The 26,807-nt window shown below is 40.1% G+C and overlaps 1 protein-coding gene across 2 annotated transcripts in view; it reads left to right on the top strand.

Moving 5' to 3' along the window:
* lias (lipoic acid synthetase) overlaps positions 1 to 26,807 on the top strand; it is a 114,471-nt gene that overhangs the window by 10,223 nt on the left and 77,441 nt on the right. The window contains exons 4-11 of one of the 2 annotated variants that reach the window (XM_043692795.1): positions 1,990 to 2,070; positions 4,315 to 4,471; positions 5,755 to 5,812; positions 6,174 to 6,302; positions 9,758 to 9,903; positions 12,109 to 12,179; positions 16,008 to 16,119; positions 17,855 to 17,907. In XM_043692795.1, coding sequence (XP_043548730.1) covers positions 1,990 to 2,070; positions 4,315 to 4,471; positions 5,755 to 5,812; positions 6,174 to 6,302; positions 9,758 to 9,903; positions 12,109 to 12,179; positions 16,008 to 16,119; positions 17,855 to 17,907 — 807 coding nt within the window. Of the gene's footprint in view, positions 1 to 1,989; positions 2,071 to 4,314; positions 4,472 to 5,754; positions 5,813 to 6,173; positions 6,303 to 9,757; positions 9,904 to 12,108; positions 12,180 to 16,007; positions 16,120 to 17,854; positions 19,244 to 26,807 lie in introns of those variants that run through there. The other variant, XM_043692803.1, reaches the window with a different exon arrangement.

Here is a 26,807-nt window from a genome sequence, read left to right as displayed (position 1 = left end):
GTTTGTTTCTTATGTATTGAAATAAACTTTTACTATCATTTCTAATATTACTGGCTAGCCTACCTTCATATTTGATCCTCTTCTTCCTTATTTCTCTCTTTGTTATCCTCTGTTTGTTTTCGTAGCTTTCCCAGTCTTCTGATTTCCCAGTGCTCTTGGCCACTTTATAGGATCTCTCTTTTTCTTTGATACATTTCCTGACTTTCTTTGTCAGCCATGGTTGTCTAATCCCTCCCCGGATAATCTTTCTTTCCTTGGGGATGAACCTCTGTACAGTGTCCTCAATTATACCTACAAACCTGTGCCATTGTTGCTCTACTGTCTTCCCGGCTAGGCTCTGCTTCCAGTCGATTTTTGTCAGTTCCTCTCTCATGCCCTGGTAATTACCTTTATTTTAACTGCAACACCATTACATTCGATTTTGCCTTCATTCTTTCAAACTGCAGACTGAACTCTACCATATTATGATCGCTGCTTCCTAAGTGTTCCCTTACTTTAAGATCTTTTATAAAATCTGGTTCATTACATAGCACTAAGTCCAGAATAGCCTGCTCCCTTGTGGGCTCCATGACAAGCTGTTCCAAAAAGCCATCCTGTAAGCATTCCATAAATTCCTTTTCTTTGGATCCACTGGCTACGCTACATTATTTACCCAGTCCACCTGCATATTGAAGTCCCCCATGATCACCGTGACCTTGCCTTTCTGACATGCTGTGGTGAAAGGGTTAAAATTATGTCCCAATACATGTGTGGATCTTATTATGAATATGTTACCGGAATGGAAGCCACCCACACAGACTCCACATCATCCAACCCTATGTTGTTCAGTGCCATAGATTTAATTATGTTCTTAACTAACAAGGCCACCCCGCTCCCTGTGCCCACCTCCCTGTCTTTTCGATAAGTTGGTTGAGGCCAAAACTTTGTGGTTTCAAGAAGTTTGATATAGTTCTGGGCTATAGGGATAAAAGGGTATGAGGGGAAAGTGGGTTGGATGATGAGCCATAATCATATTGAATGGTGGAGCAGGGCTGAATGGTGTAGTCCTCCTATTTTCTATGTAGCACAGTTTGGTGGTAGACCAGAACTATGTGCCTTTTTTGTTTTTAACTGATTTTAGTTTCTAAGTAACCTTAAAGATTTCCATTTATATAGCACCTTTCTCAATCTCAATGTTTCAAAGCGTTGTACACTTCAAGTACTCTTTGAAATGCATTTGGTATTGTAATGTATGCTCCTGTCTGTGCAATAACAAAACCTAGAAGCAATGAAGACCAAGTGATTAGTGTTGATATTTGATATTGATTTGATCAGTTGCATACTGGGAACCATTTTTCAAAACATTAATTGCAACAAAAAGAGGCCTGGGGGCTATGAAAATACTAAACTGGATATTTTGATCAAAACACTGAATAAGCGACCACAAAGACACTTGACAGTAAACATTATTCCCAAATCATTCAATATCTCTCGCTTCATGGTGCAGCCATAATGATCATAAAGTCATGGCCTGTTAAGACCGTGTTGTGTAAATGAATTTTAAAAAATTTGTTTTGAACCATATACAAATAACCCTCCCATAAGAAGATCTATCATTAGGAAACTTGTATCCAGTCCAGCTTGGTTTCTGACTTGTTTCGTTGTTGTATCTTAGCTGGTATGTGCTAAGGTTTGTTTTTAAAAAGGTAAAACATTTTCCTTGAGTATTCATCCTCATTCATTGCTTTTCAGTCAAGAACACAAACTGGTCTGGGACCTGTGACACCATATGTTTGCTGATAGAAACTGAACTTTTCAAGGTTAATTGCTTTCAGTTTTGTCAGTGATTTGATCCCACTCCAAATTTATTTATTTGATATTTAAATTGAAAATACATTACAGGCTGGAATTTAAAGAGAGGCAATTTGAGAGTCTAGAATTGCTCACTGTGTGTTGATTCACAAATGTATGCTAAATACATGGTTATTAGGTGAAGTTTTTGTTTCTTAGGTATGTGAAGAGGCAAGATGCCCAAATATTGGCGAATGCTGGGGAGGTGGAGAAAAAGGCACTGCTACCGCCACCATTATGGTAAGATGTGTGAGCCACTCTTAACAATTGTGGCAGCTCAGAAATCCTTATTGAAGTCAAATATTTGTTTTCCTGTTCTGTTCTCCAAATTTTCCTAGTAGCATCACAGTTCCACATTGTACTTCATCAGGGCATCCTGTTGATACCCAGTGCTGTTGCTTAGTGGATTTCCAAAGATACCATGATTGAATAGCAATAGATGTATCTCGATCTTCCCCAGGTGACATGGAGGAAGCTGTGAGGATGAGAGAAAATACCGGTCAAGATGACAGTTTGCATTGGAAGTATAATACTCTACTATAGTTTTTGACTGCTTTAACCATTGGGAATATATTACAGTCTCAGTGTTAGATGCATTTGTCCAAACATCGTTCCTTTATTATTCTTACAAATTAAGATGCAGTTGCTTCATTCAAAAATGTCAACAAGAAAAGCTGCTTAGTTCCAAGGTGCAAAGGGTTCTTAGTGTTTTTGTACATGAGTCATGAAAGGCTAGTACAGTGCTTAATAAGGACAGTGATAAGGTCAGTGGAATATAAAACAAAACAGAAATTGCTGGTAAAGCTCAGCAGGTGCGGCAGCATACGTAGAGAGAAATCAGAATTAATATTTCAGATCCAGTGACTCCTCTTTAGAACAGGTCTGAAGAAGAGTCTCTGAGCCTGAAACATTAACTCTGATTTCTCTGCACAGACATTGCCAGATCTGCTGAGATTTTCCAGCAATTTCTGTTCTTGTTTCAGATTTCTAGCATCCACAGTTCTTTCAATTTTTTGACCAATGGAATGTATCCTTTATTATGAATGCAATTGAAACGTAAAAGTATGGGTATTACGCTTCAGTTTTACAGGATATTGATGAGAATACAGCTTTAATATTGTGTGTGGATGTGGTCTCCATGTCAAAGTACTGATTTAAATGCATTTGAGGTGATTCAGAATCTTGATTCCTTTTAAAAATTGTTGGTCTCCATGGGGATTGTACACCAACACATAGAGATATGGCCTACTGCATTGCTAGCATTAAGACAAGAGGGTGTGAAAAAAAGGGTATGTTTGGTTTAATTATTGTCCTGCATTACTGTGATGGTACTGAAGGGGTTAGGTTAGCTGAGGGTGAAAGCTTTACCCGTGTAGTAATAAACAAAGCTGTTTCAGAGAAATGAATAACAAACGAGACATTCAGATGGTCAAGTCTAGTAGCATAGAAGTAACACTATCTCAGGACTTGGGTAAGGAACAGACAATGCCTGAGAGAGACTGCGGGACAGCAAAGATAATGTCAGAGTCATAGAGATTGGAGTGTGGGAATTGTAATATGCATGTTGTAATATGTATAAAGCTTGAAGGTGTTCTGTAACCCACAGGAGTGAGCTTTACACTTCAGTGTTAAGGCTTCCTCTCATACTTCTATCTGAAATAAACAATTGTTGTCCTGTTTCCTGAAGACCCTGTATCAATTTGTCAAGGTGACACCACAACAGTACAATTATCCTAATTAAAGTTTTATGTTTACTTGTACTAATGTTTAACCTTTATTTGTTCAATTCTTGAGCATTTTATTAAATATTCTTGAATATGTGTTTATCACAACCATAAGTGGCCTTGCAATCAAAAATTTTCCCAGCCCTGATTGAGCTAGACCAAATATTGAGGTTGAAACTTTATTGCTGGAACAGCACAGCAGGTCAGGCAGCATCCAGGGAACAGGAGATTCGACGTTTCGGGCACAGGCCCTTCTTCAGGCCTGTGCCCGAAACGTCGAATCTCCTGTTCCCTGGATGCTGCCTGACCTGCTGTGCTGTTCCAGCAATAAAGTTTCAACTTTGATCTCCAGCATCTGCAGACCTCACTTTCTCCTAGACCAAATATTGAGACTGGCACACCATTGCATCCACCCATTTAGTCACTGACAGAATTTAAAACGCAGTGTTAAATCTTGTGTCTCTGTAAAGAAGTCAAATTTAAGAGTTGAACATGACTTTGATTTATTCTGATGTTTCATTTTGCAGCTGGAATCTGGAAAATTAATAATTAGTAAATTATATTTGAATTATTTTGTAAATTCATGAAATGCTTTTCTATACTTGGCAAATAAATGTAGAGATATATTCGGAGGTTATTTTATTTTTTTGAAACAGTGCTGCATTTTTTTAAATTTCCAGTTTACATTGGTAAATAACAAGAAAGTTGTAAGTTATCCTTTTACTTAAATGTTTACTTGTGCATTTATGTCTTCTGTTAGTTAATGGGTGATACCTGCACAAGAGGCTGTAGGTTCTGTTCAGTAAAAACCAGTCGTAATCCTCCACCCTTAGATCCAGATGAACCTTTCAACACAGCGAATGCAATAGCAGAGTGGAATCTTGACTATGTTGTACTGACCTCTGTGGACAGAGATGGTGAGTTGTGTTGAAATTATTGTTAATCACTCATTTGTTTTACTTTTGCATTATTGAGACTTTTTTTACATAAATGTGCGGTCTGCTATAATGGTTAGATATATTAGTTCAATTTTATATTGGATATAAAATTGTTGAGGGGATGCTCATGAGTCGGGAATCTGTAGTTTTGGTTCGAATTTAGTTACTACATTATGCACAACTTGGAGTTTCTTATCTTGTCTCTTCTCTACCTCTAATCCCCTCAACTTATTTTTCTCTTATGACAGCATCCATGCTCTCTCCCTTTCTTCCCCAACTCAAGATGTTTTAACCAAACATCAGTATTGGCAAATTGTGGCACCAGTGTGTAACTCTTTCAGGATACATTGCAGTAACTCACTGTAGCTTCTTCGACCGCAGCTTTCAAATCATGACCAACAGCACTTAGGAGGGCAGCAGCTGCAAGTGAACATTACCAATTGCTAGCTGCCCAAGTCACACAGTATCCTAATTTGGAACTGTATCACTGTTCCTTCATTGCCATGCATTCCTTAACTGTGAACATTCGCTGCACACGCTACAGTAGCTTAAGAAAAAGACCGTTCTCAAAAGCAATTTGGATAGATAATAAAGGCTGGCTTCCCAGACTACACCAACAACTCAAGAAAGAAAATCTAAAAGCTCCTATTTGAATTATTCTCACAATCATCACTATTTTCTCTCATATCTTGTTCAGTTTAATGAAATTTGGAAAGGAAAGTCCAAATCTCCTAACAGCAAAATAATGAATTCATTGTAATCTTGTGTTAAACATTTTGTTATGAAACATTTCTCCTGTTATGTAAATGTTGCATAATAATGTATTACTTAGAAATATACTAATGCCTAGGCAAGTATACATGGCAAATATTAAACATGTCATTGTGAAACAAATTCCTGTGGGCTTTTCCCTACATCTGGATTGTACCCAAATTTCAATGAATACAGACTGTTCAGTTATAAACTGCATTAAATTAGTTGATTGCTTTGAAATGGATTAATTGAATATTTGCTCTATTAACTGTTTTTGAAAACCGGAAACTTGAATGTAAAAGTGAGATACTATTCAATGCTACATGTCACAGATCATCTGTGTACTTTTTTCTCTTTAATGCCCTGGAGATGGGAAGGGCAATTTCATAAATTTGTGGAAGTTTAGATTGCCTTTTTATTTTGCTATTGTTGCACTATTTTAATAAATTGCAAGTACGATTATAGTGGAGAGAATTACTGTTTCGAATGACTTTCTACTTTTTTGTCAGATCTTCCAGATGGTGGAGCAAAACACTTTGCAGCAACAGTATCACACTTGAAAGAAAGGTGAAGTTATTTAAATTATTTGTAATTCCTGATCCTTAAGAGAACTTTTCTGGCCTAGTTCTAGGAAAATTATATTGATATTTTTATAAAAATGTACACAAGTTGTAGTAAAATCTTTCTGGCAGGAAATTGATCCTTTCCTTCCATGCTCCCATTTAATTTTCAAGGTGGTGAACTGGACCACATTCTAAAATATTTACCTGTGCATTGGTTTTTTTAAAGTACATAATCTACGAAAATTTATTTGATCTTTCAGATTTTATGGCAATTTGCTATTTGTAAAGTGGCTTATCCTTCCTAGATTTTCATTGATGTAGTTTGAATTCTCATAGACCATATAATCTTGCAATTGGTTTTGTAGACATTCAAAAATTATAGTAGAATGCCTGACACCTGACTTCAGAGGAGACCTAAAAGCTGTTGAAACAGTTGCAGTTTCAGGACTCGATGTGTACGCACACAATGTGGAGACTGTCCGGGAGCTGCAGAGGTATGAATGTGTATATGTGGTTATAGATAATTGGTCAAACTACTTCTACCACTTTTCCCACTCCTTCATTTAGACATTATGTTCTTCCTTTTATGGTTTCAGTCCCATAGTCATGCATCTAATCCTACCTGTAGTCAGAAAAGAAATGAACAGGGCAGATGTCACTGTACAATTGGCAACTTGCATTGACCAGGAATCAAATCAGGTCAACTAGTTTGGAGGCAGCTGCACTCACCAATATACTACCATCACTGTGCTGCTATTTCCAATATCACTACTGTTTGAGAGATCTCAGCACGATCCATGTCTGATCTCCCACATCAGACCAAAAACACTAGGCAAGCTTTTGTTTTTTATGAATGAGATTTTGAATAGTTTTTTTTCCTTTTTTTAATCAAAGTAAAAGCAAACCCCACTGTTTTCACATTAAGTGAAGTATTTTAATTTAGAAGAACATTATCCTAGCAAAATGGGATTTCAGCTTCTTATGGAATAATCATTCCTGGTCTTTTGTGATAAACACACCTAAGTAGTTAGTCCTATTAGCTTTTTGGTTACATAATCTTACAGAGAATGGGAAGAGATTGAAAGCACCTACATGTTAATATTGATTGTAGATGCTTCAAATAACCACATCTACATTGTCATTTTAGAAAGCCCACCCTGTCAGTCATTCACAAATTAAGTTGTGGATGCAGTGGAAGGAGCATTCCTCTTGCAAATGTTTTATCACTATTTTAACGGGGACAGAATTGTGGTAGTGAACTGGTCCCTGTTATAGTGGAAATAGCAGAAGAGTGTAAAAGTCACAGGAAGTTGGAGCAGTGAGTGCAGTTTTGAATGCCCCATTGTGAAAAGGACATTAAAACTATAGACAAATATACCTTTAAGCCCGACACACAGTTGATAGGACATCTCAAATGACATACCCCCTGGTCTTAGATTCTTATTATTTATTTCCAAACTTAGCTGGAGGAATGGAGAGCTGTGTATTCAAGTTTCCAGATAACATAACATAACATGTCTTTTAACTTTGTGTAGGAACATAGAACCTATGAGCAGGAGTAAGAGGTTTAAGAAGGCAGCTCACCGCAACCATCTCGAGAACAACTAGGGCTGGGCAGTAAATACTGGCCCAGTCAGTGATGCATCATCCCATGAATGAATAAAGAAAGGCCACTTGGCCCTTTGAGCCTGATCGTTCAGTAAGATCACAGCTGATCTGGTTGTGGTTTTCAGCTCCACTTAACTGCTCCATGTAACCCTCAAGTTCAATTTTCTCTCTAAACTGTGCAGCCACTGAGCAGTGCACATCAGTTAGCATGCCACTGAGTTGTTTTCACATCTAGACTTTGGGGTCTGTGACAGCAAAAGAAGTTGTAAGGGACATAGACTAGGGAATCTCTCACAAGCAATCAAAATCTAACTCCGACATAAATACATTTGAAGACTCAGCCTCCACTAGCTTCTGAGGAACATAATTCTACACTCTTAACAAATTTGAGAGAAGACTTTTTTTCCTCATCTTTGCCTTTGTCATCTTATTCTTAAGCTCTATCCTCCAGTTCTAGTCTCCTCCACAAGAGGAAACCTCTTCCCTGTATCATCCCTAATTAGGCCTCAGATTATTTACGTTTCATCAAGATCACCTCTCATTCTTCTAACCTCAAATGGGTGCAGACCTAGGTGCTGGAAGAGCACAGCAATTCAGGCAGCATCCGAAAAGCTTCGAAATCGACGTTTCGGGCAAAAGCCCTTCATCAGGAATAAAATCCTGATGAAGGGCTTTTGCCCGAAACGTCGATTTCGAAGCTTTTCGGATGCTGCCTGAATTGCTGTGCTCTTCCAGCACCACTGATCCAGAATCTGGTTTCCAGCATCTGCAGTCATTGTTTTTACCTGGGTGCAGACCTAACCTGCTCACCCTCTCTTCAAAAATTAAAGCCCTCATCCCAGAAATGAGTCCCGTGAATCTTCTCTGATTCCTTCCAAAACAGTTGCATTTTTGATCACGTAAGGAGACCAAACTGAACAATAATACCCCAGATGTGATTTCATCAAATTCCAGTACAACAGCAGGTACACCTTCCCTGCTCTTACATTTCATTCACCTTGCAATAAAGTAGACATCCCATATGCCTTCCTGATCACCTTGTGTTATCTGCACAGTAACTTTGTGATTTACGTACCAGGACACCAGATTCTTCCGTACCACTGATTCCTGCAATCTCCTACCATTTGAAAGTATACTACTTGCCTATTCTACCCACTAACATTGACAATTTTATATTTACCAATGTTATATTCCATTTGCCAATTTCTTTTGCCCACTCAAACTCTCAGCACTGATCCCTGTGGCACTCCACTAGTTACAGCTTGTCAAACTAAAAATGATCCAAATGTGAAAAACAAAATAATATTTCTCTAGGGAATAGGAACTGTGAAAGAACAAAGGGATTTTGGTGTTTTGATACATAGATCAAATAAAGCTAGTGCATAGGTACAGAAAGTATTGAAAGTTCAGGTTGAACATTGGCCTTTATTACCATGAGATTGGGTGAAGAAATGAAGTGATTACTCTGTTGTATGGAGCCTTGATTAAACCCAGTCTTGGGGTTTTCTGGGCACTGCAAGTCAGAAAGGATATTTTGACCTCTGAAGGGTTGCAGCACAGGTTAGCCTGACTTGCTAGGTTTAGAGAGTTAAATATTGTATAAGCTTGTTTTGTTCCCTTGATTTTAAGTATTTGTCAGGGTGTCTAATAAAGTGCTTCATAATTATAGAAGACATTTAGAAAAAATGTTTCCTCTAGTGGAGGAGTTCAGAATAAGGAACAATAAACTTGGAGTTGGAGTTCAATCATTTAGGAGTGATTTAAAGATCACTTTTGTACATATAGATTAGCAGAAATCTGAAGCTTGCTCCCCAAGAGGCTGTGCCATTTTCAATACTGCAGTAATCAAGGAAATAGCACAAAAATGGGCCAATATTGTTAAAGTACCTGGAAACCACATCTAATTGAAAGATGAAAGTAGGCTTGAGGGATTCAGTGACCTTTCCAGTCCATATTTTCCTATCATGGCATGAATAGAAACCTTATAGATATGAAGGAGATTTGTGATATTCGAATCATTTGTTTGAGAGTGGAATTTAAAAAAATATTTTATAGAATTTTGCTATGAATGAGGAAGGATGGAATGCTGTCGTGAGGGAATTAGTAGCAAGGGTCTAGCATTTTAAAATTGCCACCAAGAGGGAGCGAAGAGAGACTGGGTAAATTTTCTTTACACAGGATGATTAGAGCATCAAATAATTGTTCATGAGGAGTGCATGAGACAGAGGCATTTGCTGCTTTTAATGAGATATGGAATAAATACTTAAAGCAGAGAAAATGAGACTAGCTTAATTTCTTCCTTATTTGTGACTGTTAGATATTGAAATGTTCTTTGTTTTAGGACTGTTCGGGACCCTCGGGCAAGGTTTGACCAATCACTGCGTGTATTAAAGCATGCAAAGGAGGTAAAACCTAGTCTTCTTTCAAAAACATCGATAATGTTGGGACTCGGCGAGACGGATTCTCAGGTGTATGCAACTCTGAAAGGTGAGAGAGAACAAAACAAACCCTTACCACACAAAAGGGAGATGCTTTTCAGTTTGTTTTAATATTTTTAAAATGCTTGTTCAAGTTCTGAACTGACATTTAAAATGCAAACATTCAAAATTATTATCATTCTCCATTAACATAGAATCTATATTTTAAAACCGTAGAATCTCAGTCTGAAACACCATTTCCTGTGATTTTGACTTTTATTTCAAATAGGTCACAGTAGTAATAGGCAAAAGTGAGGGCTTCAAATGCTGGAGATTAGAGTCAAGATTAGAGTGGTGCTGGAAATGCACAGCAGGAAAATTGACGTTTCGGGCAGGTGCCGTTCATCAGGAATGAGGCTGGAAGCCTTGGAGTGGAGAGATAAATGGGAGACGGTGGGGCTGGGGAGAAGGTAGCTGGGAGTGCAATAAGTGGATGGAGGAAGGGGTAAAGGTGATAGGTCAGAGAGGATGGTGGAACGGATAGGTGAGAAGGAAAATTGACAGGTGGGACAGGTCATGAGGATGGTGAAGTCCACATTGATGCCCTGGGGTTGAAGGGTTCCAAGGCAGAAGATGAGTCTTTCTTCCTCCAGGCGTCGGGTGGTGAAGGAGTGGCATTAGAGGAGGCCCAGGACTTGCATGTTCTTGGCAGAATGAGAGGGGGAGTTGAAATGTTCGGCCACGGGGCAGTGGGGTTGATTTGGTCCAGGTTCCTGGAGATGTTCCTTGAAGCGCTGTGTGAGAAGGCGTCCAGTCTCCCCCATGTAAAGGAGACTGCAATGGATGCAATAAATGACATTTATGGAAGTGCAGGTGAAACTTTGATGGATGTGGAAGGCTCCTTTGAGGCCTTGGATGGAGGTGAGGGGAAGGTGTGGGTGCAGGTTTTGCAGGGTATGGTGCCAGGAGGGAAGGGTGGGTTGTGGGGGGCGTGGCCCTGACCAGGTAGAACCGTTCACTCCATGACTACCTGGTCAGGTCCACGACCCCCCACACCCCGCCCACAACCCATCTCCCCTCCTGGCACTTTCCCCTTCCACATCCATCAAAGCTTCACCTGCACATCCACAAATGTCATTTATTGCATCCATTGCAGTCTCCTTTACATGGGGGAGACTGAACGCCTTCTCGCAGAGTGCTTCAGGGAACATCTCCGGGACACCCACATCAATCAACCCCACCGCCCCGTGGCCAAACATTTCAACTCCCCCTCCCACTCTGCCGAGGACATGCAGGTCCTGGGCCTCCTCCACTGCCACTCCCTCACCACCCGATGCCTGGAGGAAGTATGCCTCATCTTCTGCCTCAGAACACTCCAACCCCAGGACATCAATGTGGACTTCACCAGTTTCCTCATTTTCCCCTTCCCCCACCCTTACCCCAGTTCCAAACTTCCAGTTCAGCACCATCCTCATGATCTGTCCCACCTGTCCGCTCCACCCTCTTCTCTGACCTATCACCTTTACCCCTTCCTTCATCCACCTATTGCACTCCCAGCTACCTTCTCTCCAACCCCATTCATGATGAAGGGCTTATGCCCGAAATGTCGATTTTCCTGCTTCTCGGATGCTGCCTGACTTACTGTGCATTTCCAGCAACACTCTAATCTTGACCGCAGTAGTAATAGGATGAGCATTAAATTCTCCCACATGTATATGTTTGTGCGTCTGCAGGTTTGTCCTTATGATGCTCTTAAGCAGACTTCTATTTCTGTTTTTAATATATTTTTCATTGTTAGTTTGAGACCAGAATCTGAAGTTCCTATTTACTAAATGCATGCTTAAATTAATTTTACCTATCCATGTTTTAACATCAGAAAAACAAACCATTATTGGTGTCCTCTTACTGATGTAATATACTTTACTGTGCTGGTTAACACACTGATTTGAATTATCATTTAATTTGCTTTATTATTGTCACATGTACTGAGATACAGTGAAAAGAAATGTTTTGCAACCTATTCAGACGAATCATACTTCACCCTGTTGTGCTTATGTCATAGAACAGATGCAGAATCTAGTGTTACAGCTACAGAGAAGGTGCAGAGAAAGATCAATTGTAGTATTTAAAATGTTTTTTGTTTCATTTATCATTTTAAGATAAGGATAATAGCTGCTTGCAGATATGAAGTGGTAATTCACTAGTCAGTTGCTAGAAGCACAATTTATTGGTCTCTGCTAAATAACTCAAAAGTCATCTTCATGTTCTCTCTCAGAACTACGAGAGGCTGGAGTGGATTGTGTTACATTGGGGCAATATATGCAACCAACAAAGCGACATTTAAAGGTAAGGTCAGTCGCTATATCTATCTGGCATGCATGTTGCGCACACGGATGAGATTTATAAGTTGTTTTTACGCTAATTGTTATATCCCACAAAGGATAGTAATGGAGCCACTCTTGTCTAACATTTGTTTGCAAAGTGAAATGACTTGGGCATAGTTCTCCTAACTCAGGTACAGTCCGATTTCCATGTATCTCTTTAGATCAACTACAGTGAAACACCAAATACTGTCCTCCACCTGCACATAATTAAATACAAGTTAGTATTTGTGATCAATTTAGAGGATCAGTTTCTGTTATTGTAAGACCACCTCAATGGGCTTTGAACAAACATTCTTATTGTTACTCCATGTTAATTTAGAGTCCTAGAGATGTGCAGCACGGAAACAGATCTTTCGGTCCAACTTGTCCGGCCGATCAGATATCCTAACCAATCTAGTCCCACCTGCCAGCACCCAGCCCATATCCCTCCAAACCCTTCCTCTTCATATACCCAGGTGTTCGACAAGGTTCTCCATGGGAGACTGGTTAGCAAGGTTAGATCTCATGGAATACAGGGAGAACGAGCCATTTGGATACAGAACTGGCTCAAAGGTAGAAGACAGAGGGTGGTGATGGAGGGTTGTTTTTCAGACTGGAGGCCTGTGACCAGAGGAGTGCCGCAAGGATCGGTGCTGGGCCTGCTACATTTTGTCATTTACATACATGATTTGGATGTGAGCATAAGAGGTACAGTTAGTAAGTTTGCAGATGACACCAAAATTGGAGGTGTGGTGGACAGCGAAGAGGGTTACCTCAGATTACAACAGGATTTGGACCAGATGGGCCAATGGGCTCAGAAGTGGCTGATGGAGTTTAATTCAGATAAATGCGAGGTGCTGCATTTTGGGAAAGCAAATCTTAGCAGGACTTATACACTTCATGTCAAGGTCCTAGGGAGTTTGCTGAACAAAGCGACCTTGGAGTGCAGGTTCATAGCTCCTTGAAAGTGGAGTCGCAGGTAGATAGGATAGTGAAGAAGGTGTTTGGTATGCTTTCCATTATTGGTCAGAGTATTGAGTACAGAAGTTGGGAGGTCATGTTGCGGCTGTACAGGACATTGGTTAGGCCACTGTTGGAATATTGCAACCAGTTCTGGTCTCCTTCCTATTGGAAAGATGTTGTGAAACTTGAAAGGGTTCAGAAAAGATTTACAAGGATGTTGCCAGGGTTGGAGGATCTGAGCTACAGGGAGAGGCTGAGCAGGCTTGAGGCTGTTTTCCCTGTAGCGTTGGAGACTGAGAGGTGACCTTCTAGAGGTTTACAAAATTATGAGGGGCATGGATAGGATAAATAGACAAAGTCTTTTCCCTGAGGTCGAGGAGTCCAGAACTAGAGGGCATAGGTTTAGGGTGAGAGGTGTAAGATATAAAAGAGACCTAAGGGGCAACCTTTTCACGCAGAGGGTGGTATGTGTATGGAATGAGCTGCCAGAGATGTGGTGGAGGCTGGTACAATTGCAACATTTAAGAGGCATTTGGATGGGTATATGAATAGGAAGGGTTAGAAGGATATGGGCCGGGTGCTGGCAGGTGGGACTAGATTGGGTTGGGATATTTGGTCGGCATGGACGGGTTGGACCGAAGGGTCTGTTTCCATGGTGTACATCTCTATGACTCTCTAAATGTTGCAATTGTACTAGCCTCCACCACATCTCTGGCAGCTCATTCCATACATGTACCACCCTCTGTGAAAATGTTGCCTCTTTGGGCTCTTTTTATATCTTTCCCCTTTCACCCTAAACCTATGCCCTCTAGGTCTGGACTCCCCCACCCCAGGGAAAAGGTTTTGTCTATTTATCTTATCCATGCTCTTCATGCTTTTATAAACCTCTATAAGGTCACCCCTCAGCCTCCGATGCTCCAGGGAAAATAGCCCTAGCTCTATAGCTCAAATTCTCCAACCTTGGCAACATCCTTGTAAATCTTTTCTGAACCCTTTCAAGTTTCACAACATCTTTCCAATAGGAAGGAGACCAGAATTGCACGCAATATTCCAACAGTGGCCTAACCAATGTCCTGTACAGCCGCAACATGACCTCCCAACTCCTGTACTCCATACTCTGACCAATAAAGGAAAGCATACCAAACACCTTCTTCACTATCCTATCTGCGACTCCACTTTCAAGGAGCTATGAACCTGCACTCCAAGGTCTCTTTGGATTAGTTGGCTAGATGTGAAGAAAATTTCCCTTAACTTATCAATAACAATATATTTAATGTTTTGCCTTAGGAAAAAACGTATCCATACATCTCTGCTTCATTTCACATTATCGCTCACCCCTGTGGTCTCTGAAAATACAACTTAGTGACAAGTTAAGGAACATTTTCTGTTCTGTATTGATGTATAACAAGCAGTGATCGAGGCTCCTCCTGTTAATTTTAGACAAGATCTGTAAAGAAACAGAGTATGTTTAATCTGATTGGTTTGGTCTTGAATCGAACTCCCAAGTTGCAGAATTGAAAAGACACAATTTTTTAAAATCTTTATTTGTAATTTGTGTATTTGTTTACAACTGAAAACAAGTCAAACAATTTATACGTGTTCACTGTTACCTCGCCATATTTTTAAGACCTTTATTGATTCCCTTTCGCCTAATTAGATTTTCTAGAAATCCAAATGTTTTGACAAAAAACACTTAACAACAAAGTAAAGCTCCTCTGCAGTGGCAATTCGTAATGTTAGAGATCAAATATTTCCTCAAGTTTTGCTCATCTGTATTTTTGTAACTCTATAACTCTCTTTTATAACTTTTTTCAGGAATGAGAAGCAACTGAGATATTATCTGTAGATTATTATCAAAAAAAAGTCCAAAATGAATGCCCTTTTCCTAGTATAATGTTCTGCAGCATCACTTCCAAATCAATGTTAGATTTCTATAACTTAGGCAGAAACAGCACCCTAGGTGTAGTCTTTAAATGAAGTAGGTCATTAGGTCGACAAGAACAGTCTAACTAAGCAGTTCTCTTCTCCCATATTCTGTTAATAGTGAAGAAGTTGAATCTGTTCCAGTTAGTTAGGGATTGCATTTAAGTCATTTTGTTCCATAAATGGGAATCCAGATGTACAAGGGCAGCTAAGAGTATAAGAGCTGCACTGTCTGCAAGATAAAACCAGCCTTGGGTAAAAGAGACAATGCATATGAAACACTGTGGGACAACAAATATAACGTGAGACAAGGACATTGGAGTGTGGGAATTATAATATGTGCTGTAAACCGTACAAAACTTGAAGATACTCCATAACCCACCAGAATGAACTTTACATTTCAGTGTTAATGTTTTCTCTCCATACGTACATATGAGATAAATAATTGTAATCTTATTATATTAATCATCTTATCAATTTGAGAAGCTGACCCATAACAATGGAAACCATTGTTAGGCAGGCAATTATGTTTTTGAAATCTCAATTTGTTGCTTAAGTGAATCAAACATTTAGATACTATCTAAATATAACCTAACTTGTATTTTTGGTAAAATTAACCAGTATAAATTTTTCCAAATGTCTAATATTGATTAATAATCTTCTAAGAATTGTTGAAGTCGTGGTACCTGAAACATGGCAAGAGAAAAAGGTATTTTGTGAACTTTTTGAGCAAATTTAAGGTTTCGGCTGGTTCATTAAAAATCTACTTGCCACATTTAGTGACCTCCGAGAGACAATCCTGGTAATAAGAAAATTTATTAACACTGAATATGCTATCCTTAAATAAAACATTTCTCCTTCTCTTCAGCAGGATCCATTTTAGAATATTGATTCTTTGTGATCAGCATCCATTATCTTCCCTCAGGTGGATGAGTACATAACTCCAGAGAAGTTTAAGTACTGGGAAAATGTGGGGAATGAACTTGGATTCCTGTACACAGCAAGTGGACCCCTGGTGCGGTCTTCATACAAAGCAGGTGAGGGAATAGTATTTAAATTGAATTATAAACATCTGTCACCAATAATTCAACATAATTAAGGCAAAGTTACCATTTTGTTTTTTGGCTCCTTTTGTGACCAATGCCACCACCAGGTGGAGCATCACATGCTGCTCATGCATAAAATAGGATGATGCTTTTAAACTACCAATAACTGTTTTGTATGAACCATACTATTGATTTACACAAAAAATGCTGAGCCCACTGGCACTGCTTTACAACAGTCTGAGTGGCAGTGGCAATCATAATCTTGTTAACAGTTGAAAACTCTGAACTAACTCCATAACTTGAACATTAAAGTGTTATATTTAGTCTTGAGAGGTCAATTGACCATTTAAATTCATAAATTTCTAACCTACATTTTATACTGAGCATGTTACAAGGCTGCCATTACCTGTACAGCAAAGTACAGAAGGGACTAAATCCACCAAGTTTTACAAAACGTGATGGATCATGAAAGTCATTTTTTAATGACAGCACCTTGTCTCATTTTCGAACACACTTCATTTGTTTTTAACTCTGAATAGCCAGGTTTACTCAGCCTTGGAAAACTGGGCAACTACATGGAGATGAGGATTGATAGACCCAGGAGCTAAGTGTGTATGATGTGTTTATCTACTGATCTACCAAGCCAACAAGGGTGCGGGCCCAGACTTGCACAGTCATGCAAGTCTCTCTCCAGTGTTCTGTACCCTGACTAGAAGACAGGCTTGTGCTGATTTTAATATCTTTTTATTGGAAATATTATGAATTTTAAAATGTAATAATTTGTTCCTTGTACATTTTGTGAACAGAAAAGGTACAACAGGCTTGTCCAGTTGATTCTGAATTTGAGAGCTTTAGTCCTAAAGTAAACTTGAATACTTTGCTGTGTGAAGTCCTCAAATTTAGTGTATTCCATCCCACCCTGGTGTCCACATCAGTTTTCCAGAAATGCCAGAAGGACAGAATTGTTACTTCTTGTGTAAGATTATCTGAAATGAACCTTTTGAACTGAGCACCTAAATTGATATTAACACTTTACTGATGGAATTTACCTTTAGTGAGCAAAAGGCAATTATCCTCTGAATGTGGGACATCATCCTTGATCTTATTGTAGTTTCCATGTGTCTCACTCAGACAACACTTCCCCTCATGAACCTCTTCCACCTTGTCTTAAGTATGGTTTTATTGTATAAAATAGAAGTAGTATTAAAAATCGTACTGCTGAACATTGTAGAATCTTATTCGGTTTTCTATCATGATTGGTGGAAAAGTAGTACAGTGTAAATCACAGTAAAGATAAAATGCCCTTCTTGGAAACTAGCTACTATCCTACACCTTTCTTGCTGTTTTAGTGCATTGGCAAATCTTTATTTTCACTCTCTTTAGACAGGACTTAACATATTCAGTAAAGGTAGGAGTTTAACTGGGTTAGTGATAGTGTGCAAGTGTAATTTCTGCAGCATAGGTTTCTGTTTTACTTCAAGGAAGCTGTATGATCTTGCATTTTGTATGTAGATTCTATTCCATTTAGAATGAAGGCTAACTTACAGCATTGATGTTTGGCATTGAGCATGAGTCATGTACAATTCGAGCCTAGCGGCAAAAGTGTTTTAACATTTCTTCATGATGTTTCCAGATACTTGGGGATAATCAAGAGAAAAATAAAAAATATTCAAATAAAGTTAAACAAACACACTCCTAACAAATAACTCATTCTCTCTTTTTTCAGGTGAATTTTTCTTGAAGAAGATACTTCGTGAAAGGACGGCTGAGAAGAATTAGGTGATTGAAAATTGTCAAAGTTATGATCTTGGAAAACTAAAATGACACTTCTTGTACTTGGTGCAGTATTTGAAAGGAATCTGTCTGTGATTGCTCTGAGAATGTGATAATGGATGGTATTGAATTACTGCAAACTTTATGATGGTGTTAGAGAATGTAAACATCAATTATGAACTGCCTGCTTCTGTACAGTCCTTCCTAGAAATAACTTTTCCTTTTGGTTAAAAGTCAAGCTAAATTTTGACTGGAATTCGGAAGATGCATTCCGTAAACTGTTGAGCTTTCAAATGTCTTAGGTTTTTAAGCAAATTATATTGTGGAAACAAGGCAGTTGATTTGATGACGAAATGGAGAAGTTGGTTGTACAAATTGGTCATTGCACAATAGATTGTTGTACTCAATCACTTGTTCAGTTGAAGTCATAGGTTGTTTACTGGACATAAGGGGTCATTTGACCTGTGGAATCCATGCTGGCTCTCTATAACTGTAATTCAGCTAGCTATGTTTGCTCGATTTTAATGTCAAGGCACACCCCGTTGGATATGCAGGCTTTCTTACAGCAGTTAGCTCAGTTGACTGGACAGTTGATTTGACATGTAGAGTGATGCCAACAATGGAGTTTTAATTCCCACATCAACTGAGGTTCTCATGAAGCACTGTTCTTCTCATCCCCCTCCCCTCATCTAAGATGTGGTGACACTCTCATTAAAACACCACCAGCCGTTTCTACTGAGAGAACAGCCCTGTGGTCCAGCAGGACAGTGGTAGCTTTACTTTTACAAACATCCTTCTTGAAGGAATCTAACCCCAGGTCCAGATAGCTGAAGTTTATCACTCCAGATCCAATCTTGTACATTCTTACTGCACTCTTTTCAATTCCTTCTCAACTTTGCTGAAGTGTTATATAACTGGATAATTGTCTAGTTGATATTTTATGACCGTTCACTGGAAAATCCTTGCTTTTGTATTCAATGCTTCTATTTATAAAACTGGAGATTACATATGCTTCATTAATTGATTTTCTCATCTGGCCGTACCATTTGAAATGACTTTTCCCTTCCTTCCTGCACATCTTTGTTAATCTTTTGTAAATTGGGTTAAACAATATGCTGAATTATGTATTTCTAAAACATCAGAGATGCACTAAAAAATCAGTTAGAATGTTTTACATGTGTAACATTTAATTTGGTGTGAACCTGATGCATAAATGAAAACTGAATACATCCTTCAACACTGAAGTATTGTACTGTTATATGGGTTTAAAAAAACTTGTAATGAACGAAATGTGATATTAATAAAAATAACTACAACACACTGGTAGGTTCGTTCTAATCCTTATATTTTTCTGTCAGCTAGTGAATGGAGCTCCTGTAATTCTTATTTTCCTAAACTCCCCAACATTTGTGTATGCAATAATTTATTGGGGTCCCAAACTCCTGCCATACTGATAACAGTAAATTATCTTTTATTGCTTGGTTCACAACAATTGGTGCTACATTTTAAGATTTCACAAGGTTTTCCAACTTTATAAATTTAAATTCCTGACTTAGAAGTTTGCTTAACAGGTAGGTGTTGTGAATTTAGGCATGATTTTCGGACCAATTTTCTGATATTCTCTCACTTCAGTGGTACCAGGACTATGATTTCATAAAATCTTCCTAGCCTGAGATCTTATGTTCATGATGATGGAAGATCATAAGAAAAGTTCAAATTCTCTCTACGTGATCCAGATGTTTGTTCACTTAGGGGAGTTGGGCGTTACTGACTGGGCCGGCATTTATTGCCTCGAGCTAATTACCGAGAGAAGGTTGTGGTGAACTGCACCACAGCTAAGAATGGAGTTCTAGGATTTTATCCCAGGGACAGTGCAGGAATAGTGATTAAAGTCAGGATAGTGTATTGCATGGAGGGGTACCTGCGTGTGGTAGTGTTTTCCACTCTTGCCCTTTTGAATGGGTAGAGGACGTGGGTTTTGAAGGTGCAGTGTAAGGGACCTTGGTCAATTACTGCAGTGTATCCAGTAGATGATGTACCCTGATGCCACTGAGAGTTGGCTATTGAAGGTGATAGTGATATTCTTTTGTCTCGGTGGTGTTGAGCTTCTGTAATGTTTTTGGAGCTGCACCCATCCAGTCAAATGGTGATTCTCCTATCACAGTCTGACATGTTTTGTAGGTAGTGGATAGGCATTCTGGAGATGAGTTATTTACTTCCGAATTCCTAGCCTCGGACCTACTCTTGCGACAGCAGTATTTAATTTCTGGCGAATAATAGCACCCAGGATGACGAGTAGAGGATCGATGATGATGATGTTGCTGAATGTCGAGTGGCAATGGTCAGACTTTCCTTGTTTAAGAGAATATTGTCAGGCATTTATATGGCACAAATATTACTTGCCACCTATTAGCCTAAACCTGAGTGTTAGGTGAAAGTGAGGACTGCAGATGCTGGAGATGAGAGTTGAGAGTGTGGTGCTGGAAAAGCACAGCAGGTCAGGCAGCATCCGAGGAGTAGGAGAATCAACGTTTCGGGCAAAAGCCCTTCATCAGGAGATGAATGAGGTGGGGTGGGGGGGGGGGCTGGGAGGAAGGTAGCTGAGAGTGTGATAGATAGATGGAGGTGGGGGTAATGGTGACAGGTTAGAGAGGAGGGTGGAGAGGTTAGGTGAGAAGGTAGATGGACAGGTCATAAAGGCTGTGCCGAGTTGGAAGGTTGGAACTGGGATAAGGTGGGGGGGGCACAGCAACCAACCCCACTGTCCTGTAGCTGAACATTTCAACATCCCTCCCACTCTGCCAAGGACATGCAGGTCCTGGGCCGCCTCCATCGCCACTCCCTGATGCCTGGAGAAAAGAGGCCTCATCTTCCATCTTGGGATCCTCCAACCCCATGGCATCAATGTAGATTTCATCAGTTTCCTCATTTCCCTTCCCACACCTTAACCCAGTTCCAACCAGGCACCGCCCTCATGACCTGTCCTACCTATCCATATTCCTTCTCACCTATCCACTCTACCCTTCTCCCTCACCTCCATCTACCTATTGCGCTCTCAGCTACCTTTCTCCCAGCCCCACCCCCCTCCGATTTATCTCACCACCCCCTCAGCTCTCAGTCTCATTCCTGACAAAGGGCTTTTGTCCAAAACGTCGATACTCAGACAACACTCAGATTTAGGAGAAATTATCAATTTGGACATTAAACAATTATCACCAACCATCCTGACTTCTATCCTTGTAATGGATAGGATATCATTGAAGCAGCTGAAGATGGTAGAGCATAGGACACTACTCTGAGGAACTTCTGCAGTGATATCCTTGGAGATAATTGACCTTCAACAACCAAAACCTTCTATTTTTATGCCATGTATGACTCCAAAGGACAAATTTTTCTATTTGATTGCCATTAACTCTAATTTTGCTAAAGACCCTAGATGTCACACTCAGTCAAATGTGACCTTAATGTCAAGGGTAGTCTTTCTACCCTTATCTCTGGAATTCAGCTCTTTCATCCATGATTGGACAAAGATGGTAATAAAAGATGACTGGCTCTGGCAAAACCCAAACTGAGCATCAGTGAGCAGAATATTCCTTTAAGTGCTGAATGATAGTACGGTTGATAGTCCTTTCCAATGCTTCACTGACAACATTGTATAGATTGTTGGGGTGGGAATTATCTGGGTTGGATTTGATTTTGTATACAAGACATACCTGAGCAATTTTCCACAATCAGACAGATGCCAGTGTTGTTGTACTCTAACAACTTGGCCGTGAGTATGGTAGTTCAGTAGCACGAGTCTTCTGTACTATTGCCAGAATGCTGTCACGGTCTTTGTAGTATCCTTTGTCTCCAGCCGTTTCTTCATATCATGTAGACTAAGTTGATTGCTTGAAGACTGTCATCTTTCATGCTGGGGACTTCAGGAAGAGGCTAAAATACTTGGCTGAAGATTGTTACAAATACTTCAGCCTTAGGTTTTGCACTGATGTCCTGAGCTCCTTGTTGTTGAGAATGGGGATATGTGCAATGTAACCTCTTTCTGTTAATTGTCCACCACCATTCACGACTGGATGTAGCAAAACTGCAGAGCTCAGATCTGATCACTTGATGGTTAATGGAAATCTCACCTCAGAATCATTATTTTGTAAAATTGAACTGTAGAAACATGATATATTTCAAATATTAAGCCATGTTATTTATTACTAATAAGTAAGGTGACCAGGTCTTTTTTGCTTTAGATTTTGATGACAGGTTGACCTAAAATGCTAACTCTCTTTCTCCTCCACAGATGATCCTAATCTGCTGTGTTTTTCCAATGTTTTCTGTTTTCACCTATCCATCATCTGCAGTATTTTACTTTTGTTTGCGTTTGAACAACAGAACTAGGGCCAGAGTAGGCCATCTGGCCCCTTGAGCCCACTCTACCATTCAATAAAATTATGGCTGATCTTTTTGTGGCCTCAGTTCCACTTACCCACCCTCTCACCAAAAACCTTAATTCCTTTACAGTTCAAAACAATTATCTATCTTAGCTTTAAAAACATTACTGAGGAAGCCTCAACTACTTCACTGGGCAGGGAATTCCATAGTTTCACAATCCTCTGGGTGAAGAAGTTCCTTCTCAATTCATTCCTAAATCTGCTCCCCCTAATTTTGAGGCTATGCCCACTTGTCCTAGTTTCACCTGCCAGTGGAAACATCCTCTCTGCTTCTATTTGTCTCTTCCATTCATAATTTTATATATTTCGATAAGATTCCCCCCCTTATTCTTCTAAATTCCAATGAATATAATCCCAGTTTACTCAGTCTCTCCTCATCAGCCAAGTCCCTCAACTCCGGAATTAAACTAGTGAACCTCCTCTGCACCCCCTCCAGTGCCAGTACATCCTTTCTCAAGTAAGGAGACCAAACCTGCAAGTTTGGCCTCACTAACACTCTATACAGCTGCAACATAACCTCCCTGCTTTTAAATTCAACCCCTTTAGCAATGAAGGACAAAATTCAATTTGCATTACCTGTTGCATCTGCAGACCAACCTTGTGTGATTCATGTACACCCAGGTCCCTCTGCACATCTCACTTAAACTATCTGTCACCCTCTGCAAAGTTTCGCAGTCTTATGCACATTTTGCTCATCATAGTGTTATCTGCAAACTTTGACACACTACATGTGGTCGCTAACTCCAAACCATCTATGTAAATTGTGAATAATTGTGGTCCCAACACTGATCTGAGTCACACCACTAGTCACCGATCGCCAACCAGAATAGTAAGCATTTATCTCCACTCTTTGCTTCCTGTTAGTTGACCAATCCTCTATCCACGCTAATACATTGCCCGTAACACCTTGCATCTATATCTTGTACAGCAGCCTTTTGTGCGGCACCTTATCAAATGCCTTTTTGGAAATCTAGAAATCTACTGGGACCCTGTTGTAGCATGCTTGTAATGTATTCATAGGATTCCAGTAGATTACTTAAGCATAACCTGCCTTTCATGAGCTTAACTACCACATTCACATCAAGTAGCAAAGTTAGAACCCACAAAGGATTCCCCAATGCTCACTGCTTTATATTAATATTTCAATAGCAGCAGGACTTCAGACTAGTACTGCGAAGACCTATGAACCACGAGCAGCAAGAAAAACAACTTGGCAGAGTACAGACCCAAACCAGTTCTTGGAGTAAGTTCAGCAAAATGCAATTTTAAACAAAAGACAACTTCCACCAGTAATTTATATCTTATTCTTAATTGTGGAAGCATAGCCTCGGGACTCCTGGTATTGTCATTTTAGAAAGGGAAGGAATTTGCTGTGGTTGGGTGTGGCCTGAATTTCATCATGAGGCCAGAACAGGATTTAATGTCTGTTGTGGTGCAAGTGAATTTGAGATGGAAACCTTAAACCCTGAACGTGCAATGGGTAAAAGATTCAACAAAAGTCTCTCTACCCACTGCCACCCATCCACCCATATATTTTCTCCAGAGAAGCAGCCAGTGTGAAGGTAACCTGTGAAGATCTGCTCCAGCAATGTCAGATTCAGATCCAGTAACACACCCAGACCCATTTCCCTCTACCTAATGCACCTAACACTATGGGCAATTTAGTATGGCCAATTCACCTAACTGGCACATCTTTGGACTGTAGGGGGAAACTGGAGTACCCGGAGGAAACCCACGCAGACACTGGGAAAATGTGCAAACTCCACACAGACAGCCGTGCAAGGCTGGAATCGAACCTGGTTCACTGGTGCTGTAAGGCAGAGTGCTAACCACTGACAAAATGTGTGGGGTTTTGATTAGATTAGATTACTTACAGTGTAGAAACAGGCCCCTCGGCCCAACAAGTCCATCCTGACCCTCCAGGGAGCAACCCACCCAGTCCCATTCCCCTAACACTACGTGCAATTTAGCACGGCCAATTCACCTAACCTACACATTTTTGTGTTGTGGGAGGAAACTGGAGCAAGCCCATGCAGACACGGGGAGAATGTGCAAACTCCACGCAGATAGTTGCCTGAGGTGGGAATTGAACCCGGATCTCTGGCGCTGTGAGGCAGCAGTGCTAACCACTGTGCTACCCACAATTTCTCTCTCCATAACTGCTTCTTACCTGCTGACTATTTGCAGAATTTTCAGTTTATATTTTAAGTTTCCAACATCAGGGATATAGTAGTATAATATTTGTTACTGAACTAGTGATCCAGAGGTTTGGACTCTCAATCTGACAAATGAGTTCAAATCCCAAGGCCGTAGCTGGGGAATTTAAATTCACTAAATTAAAACCTGAAATAAAACTCTTTATCCACTCAGGATGTGGCTGGTCTGCATTTGTTCCCCACACAAGTTGTCCTTGAAGGTAGTGGTGACATGCCTTCTTAAAGAGATTGCAGCAATTTGGTATAGGTAGATCTACAATACCGTTAGGAGGGAGTTCAAACTTTTTGCCCCAGTTACAGTGAAAGAATGGCCATTATATTTCCAAGTCCAGATGATGAATGGCTTGAAGAGTATCTTTTAGGTGGCGTTCACACATATCTGTTACTCTTCAAGAAATGGTCATGGGTTTGGAAGGTGCTATCTAATGACCCTTGGTGAATTTCTGGAGTGCATCTTAAAAATTATATACACTTCTGCTAATGAGCATTGGTGATGGAGTGAGTGAATGTAGATGTAGTGTCAAACAAGCAGGCTGCTTTGTCCTGGATTGTGTCAAACTTCTCAAGTTGCACTTAACTGGGTAAGTGGGGAATATTCAATCACACTCCTGACTTCTGCCTTGTAGATGGTGGACAGGGTTTGGGAGTTAGAAAGTAGGTTACTCACTGCAGTATTCTTAGCTTCTTACTTGCTCTAGTAGCGATTGTGTTTATATGCTTACCCAGTTCAGTTTCTGGTCAATGGTAAGATCTTGGATGTTGTCAGTAGGGAATTCAGTGATAGTGACACCACTGGATTGTCAAGAGGTAAAAGTTAAATTCTGTCTTGTTGGAATTTGCTATTTCCTGGCATTTGTATGGCATGCATATTACTTGCCATTTCTCAGCCCAAACCTTGATATTGTCCAAGTCATGCTGAACTTGGACTGTTTATGTATCGGTCACAAGTGGTGCTGAACATTGTGAAATCATCAGCAAACACCCCTCTTCTGACCTTAGATGAGGGAAGGTCATTGATGAAGCAGCTGAAGATGGTTGGGCCCTTGGTACCTTGAGGAACTCCTGCTATGATGTCCTGAAGTTGATGTCCTAGAATTTTGCTCCTTGATACTCAGTGATTCCAATTTTACTAGGGATCCTAGAAGCCACATTCAATCAAATGCTGCCTTGATGTCAAGGGCTGCCACTCTCACCTCACCTCTGGAATTTAGTCTTTTGTCCATGTTTGTACAAAGGCTGTAATGAGGTCAGGAGCTGAGTGGCTCTGGCAGAACCCAGACTGGGCATCACTGAGCAGGTTATTGCTAAGCAGGTATTGCTTGATAGCACCGTTGATGACACCTTCCATTACTTTACTGATAATCGAGAGTAGACTGATGAGGCAGTAATTGGCCAAGTTGGGTTCATCCTATCTTTTATGTATAGGACATACTGGAACAGCTAGGTAGAGGAGCAGAAAGTTCTGGACATCAGTCTTCAGTCCTGTTGTTGGAATGTTGCAAAGGCCGATAGCCTTTGCAGTATCCTATCCCTCCAACCATTTCTTGATATCACAGAGTGAAACTAATTAACTGTTGACTGGCATCAGTGATGCTGGGGACAATTTGGGTAAGGTTGAGATGGATCATCCTTTTGGTACTTCTGGCTGAAGATTACTGTGAATGGTTCAGCTTATCCTTTGCACTGATGTGCTAGGTTCTTCTATCACTGAGGATGGGGATATTTCATGAAACCTCCTCCTCCAGTAAATTATTTAATTGTGAACCACTATTCATTACTCAATGTGACAGATTTGTAGAGTTTAGATTAGATTTGTTGGTTGTGGGATTACTTAGCTCTGCCTACTGCTTGTTGCTTATACAAATAGTCCTACTTGGTAGCTTCACTAGGTTGACAACTCATTTTTAACTGTTTCTGGTACTGCTCCTGGCATGCCCACCCGCACTCTCCATTGAAGCATTGAACCCCTGGCTTGCTGGTAATGGTAGACCATAAGACTATTAGAAATAGGAACAGGAGTAGGCCATTTAGCCCCTCAATTTTACTCCACCATTCGATATGAATATAGCTGATCCAACATTCCTCATACACATTCCTGCCCTTTCTCCCTAACCTTTGATTTCTCCGATCAAGAGTCTATCTCAGCCTTTAACACACACAAGGACCCCCACAGCTCTCTGTGGCAAGGAGTTCCAAATACTCTCAATGCTGTGTGAGAAGATATTCCTCCTCATATCAGTCTTAAATT

This window comes from Chiloscyllium plagiosum, chromosome 1 (genome assembly GCF_004010195.1).
Source record: "Chiloscyllium plagiosum isolate BGI_BamShark_2017 chromosome 1, ASM401019v2, whole genome shotgun sequence".
In the NCBI taxonomy this organism is placed as follows: domain Eukaryota; kingdom Metazoa; phylum Chordata; class Chondrichthyes; order Orectolobiformes; family Hemiscylliidae; genus Chiloscyllium; species Chiloscyllium plagiosum.
The sequence above is the reverse complement of the archived record's forward strand: the minus strand, read 5'-3'. Positions and strand labels throughout refer to the sequence as shown.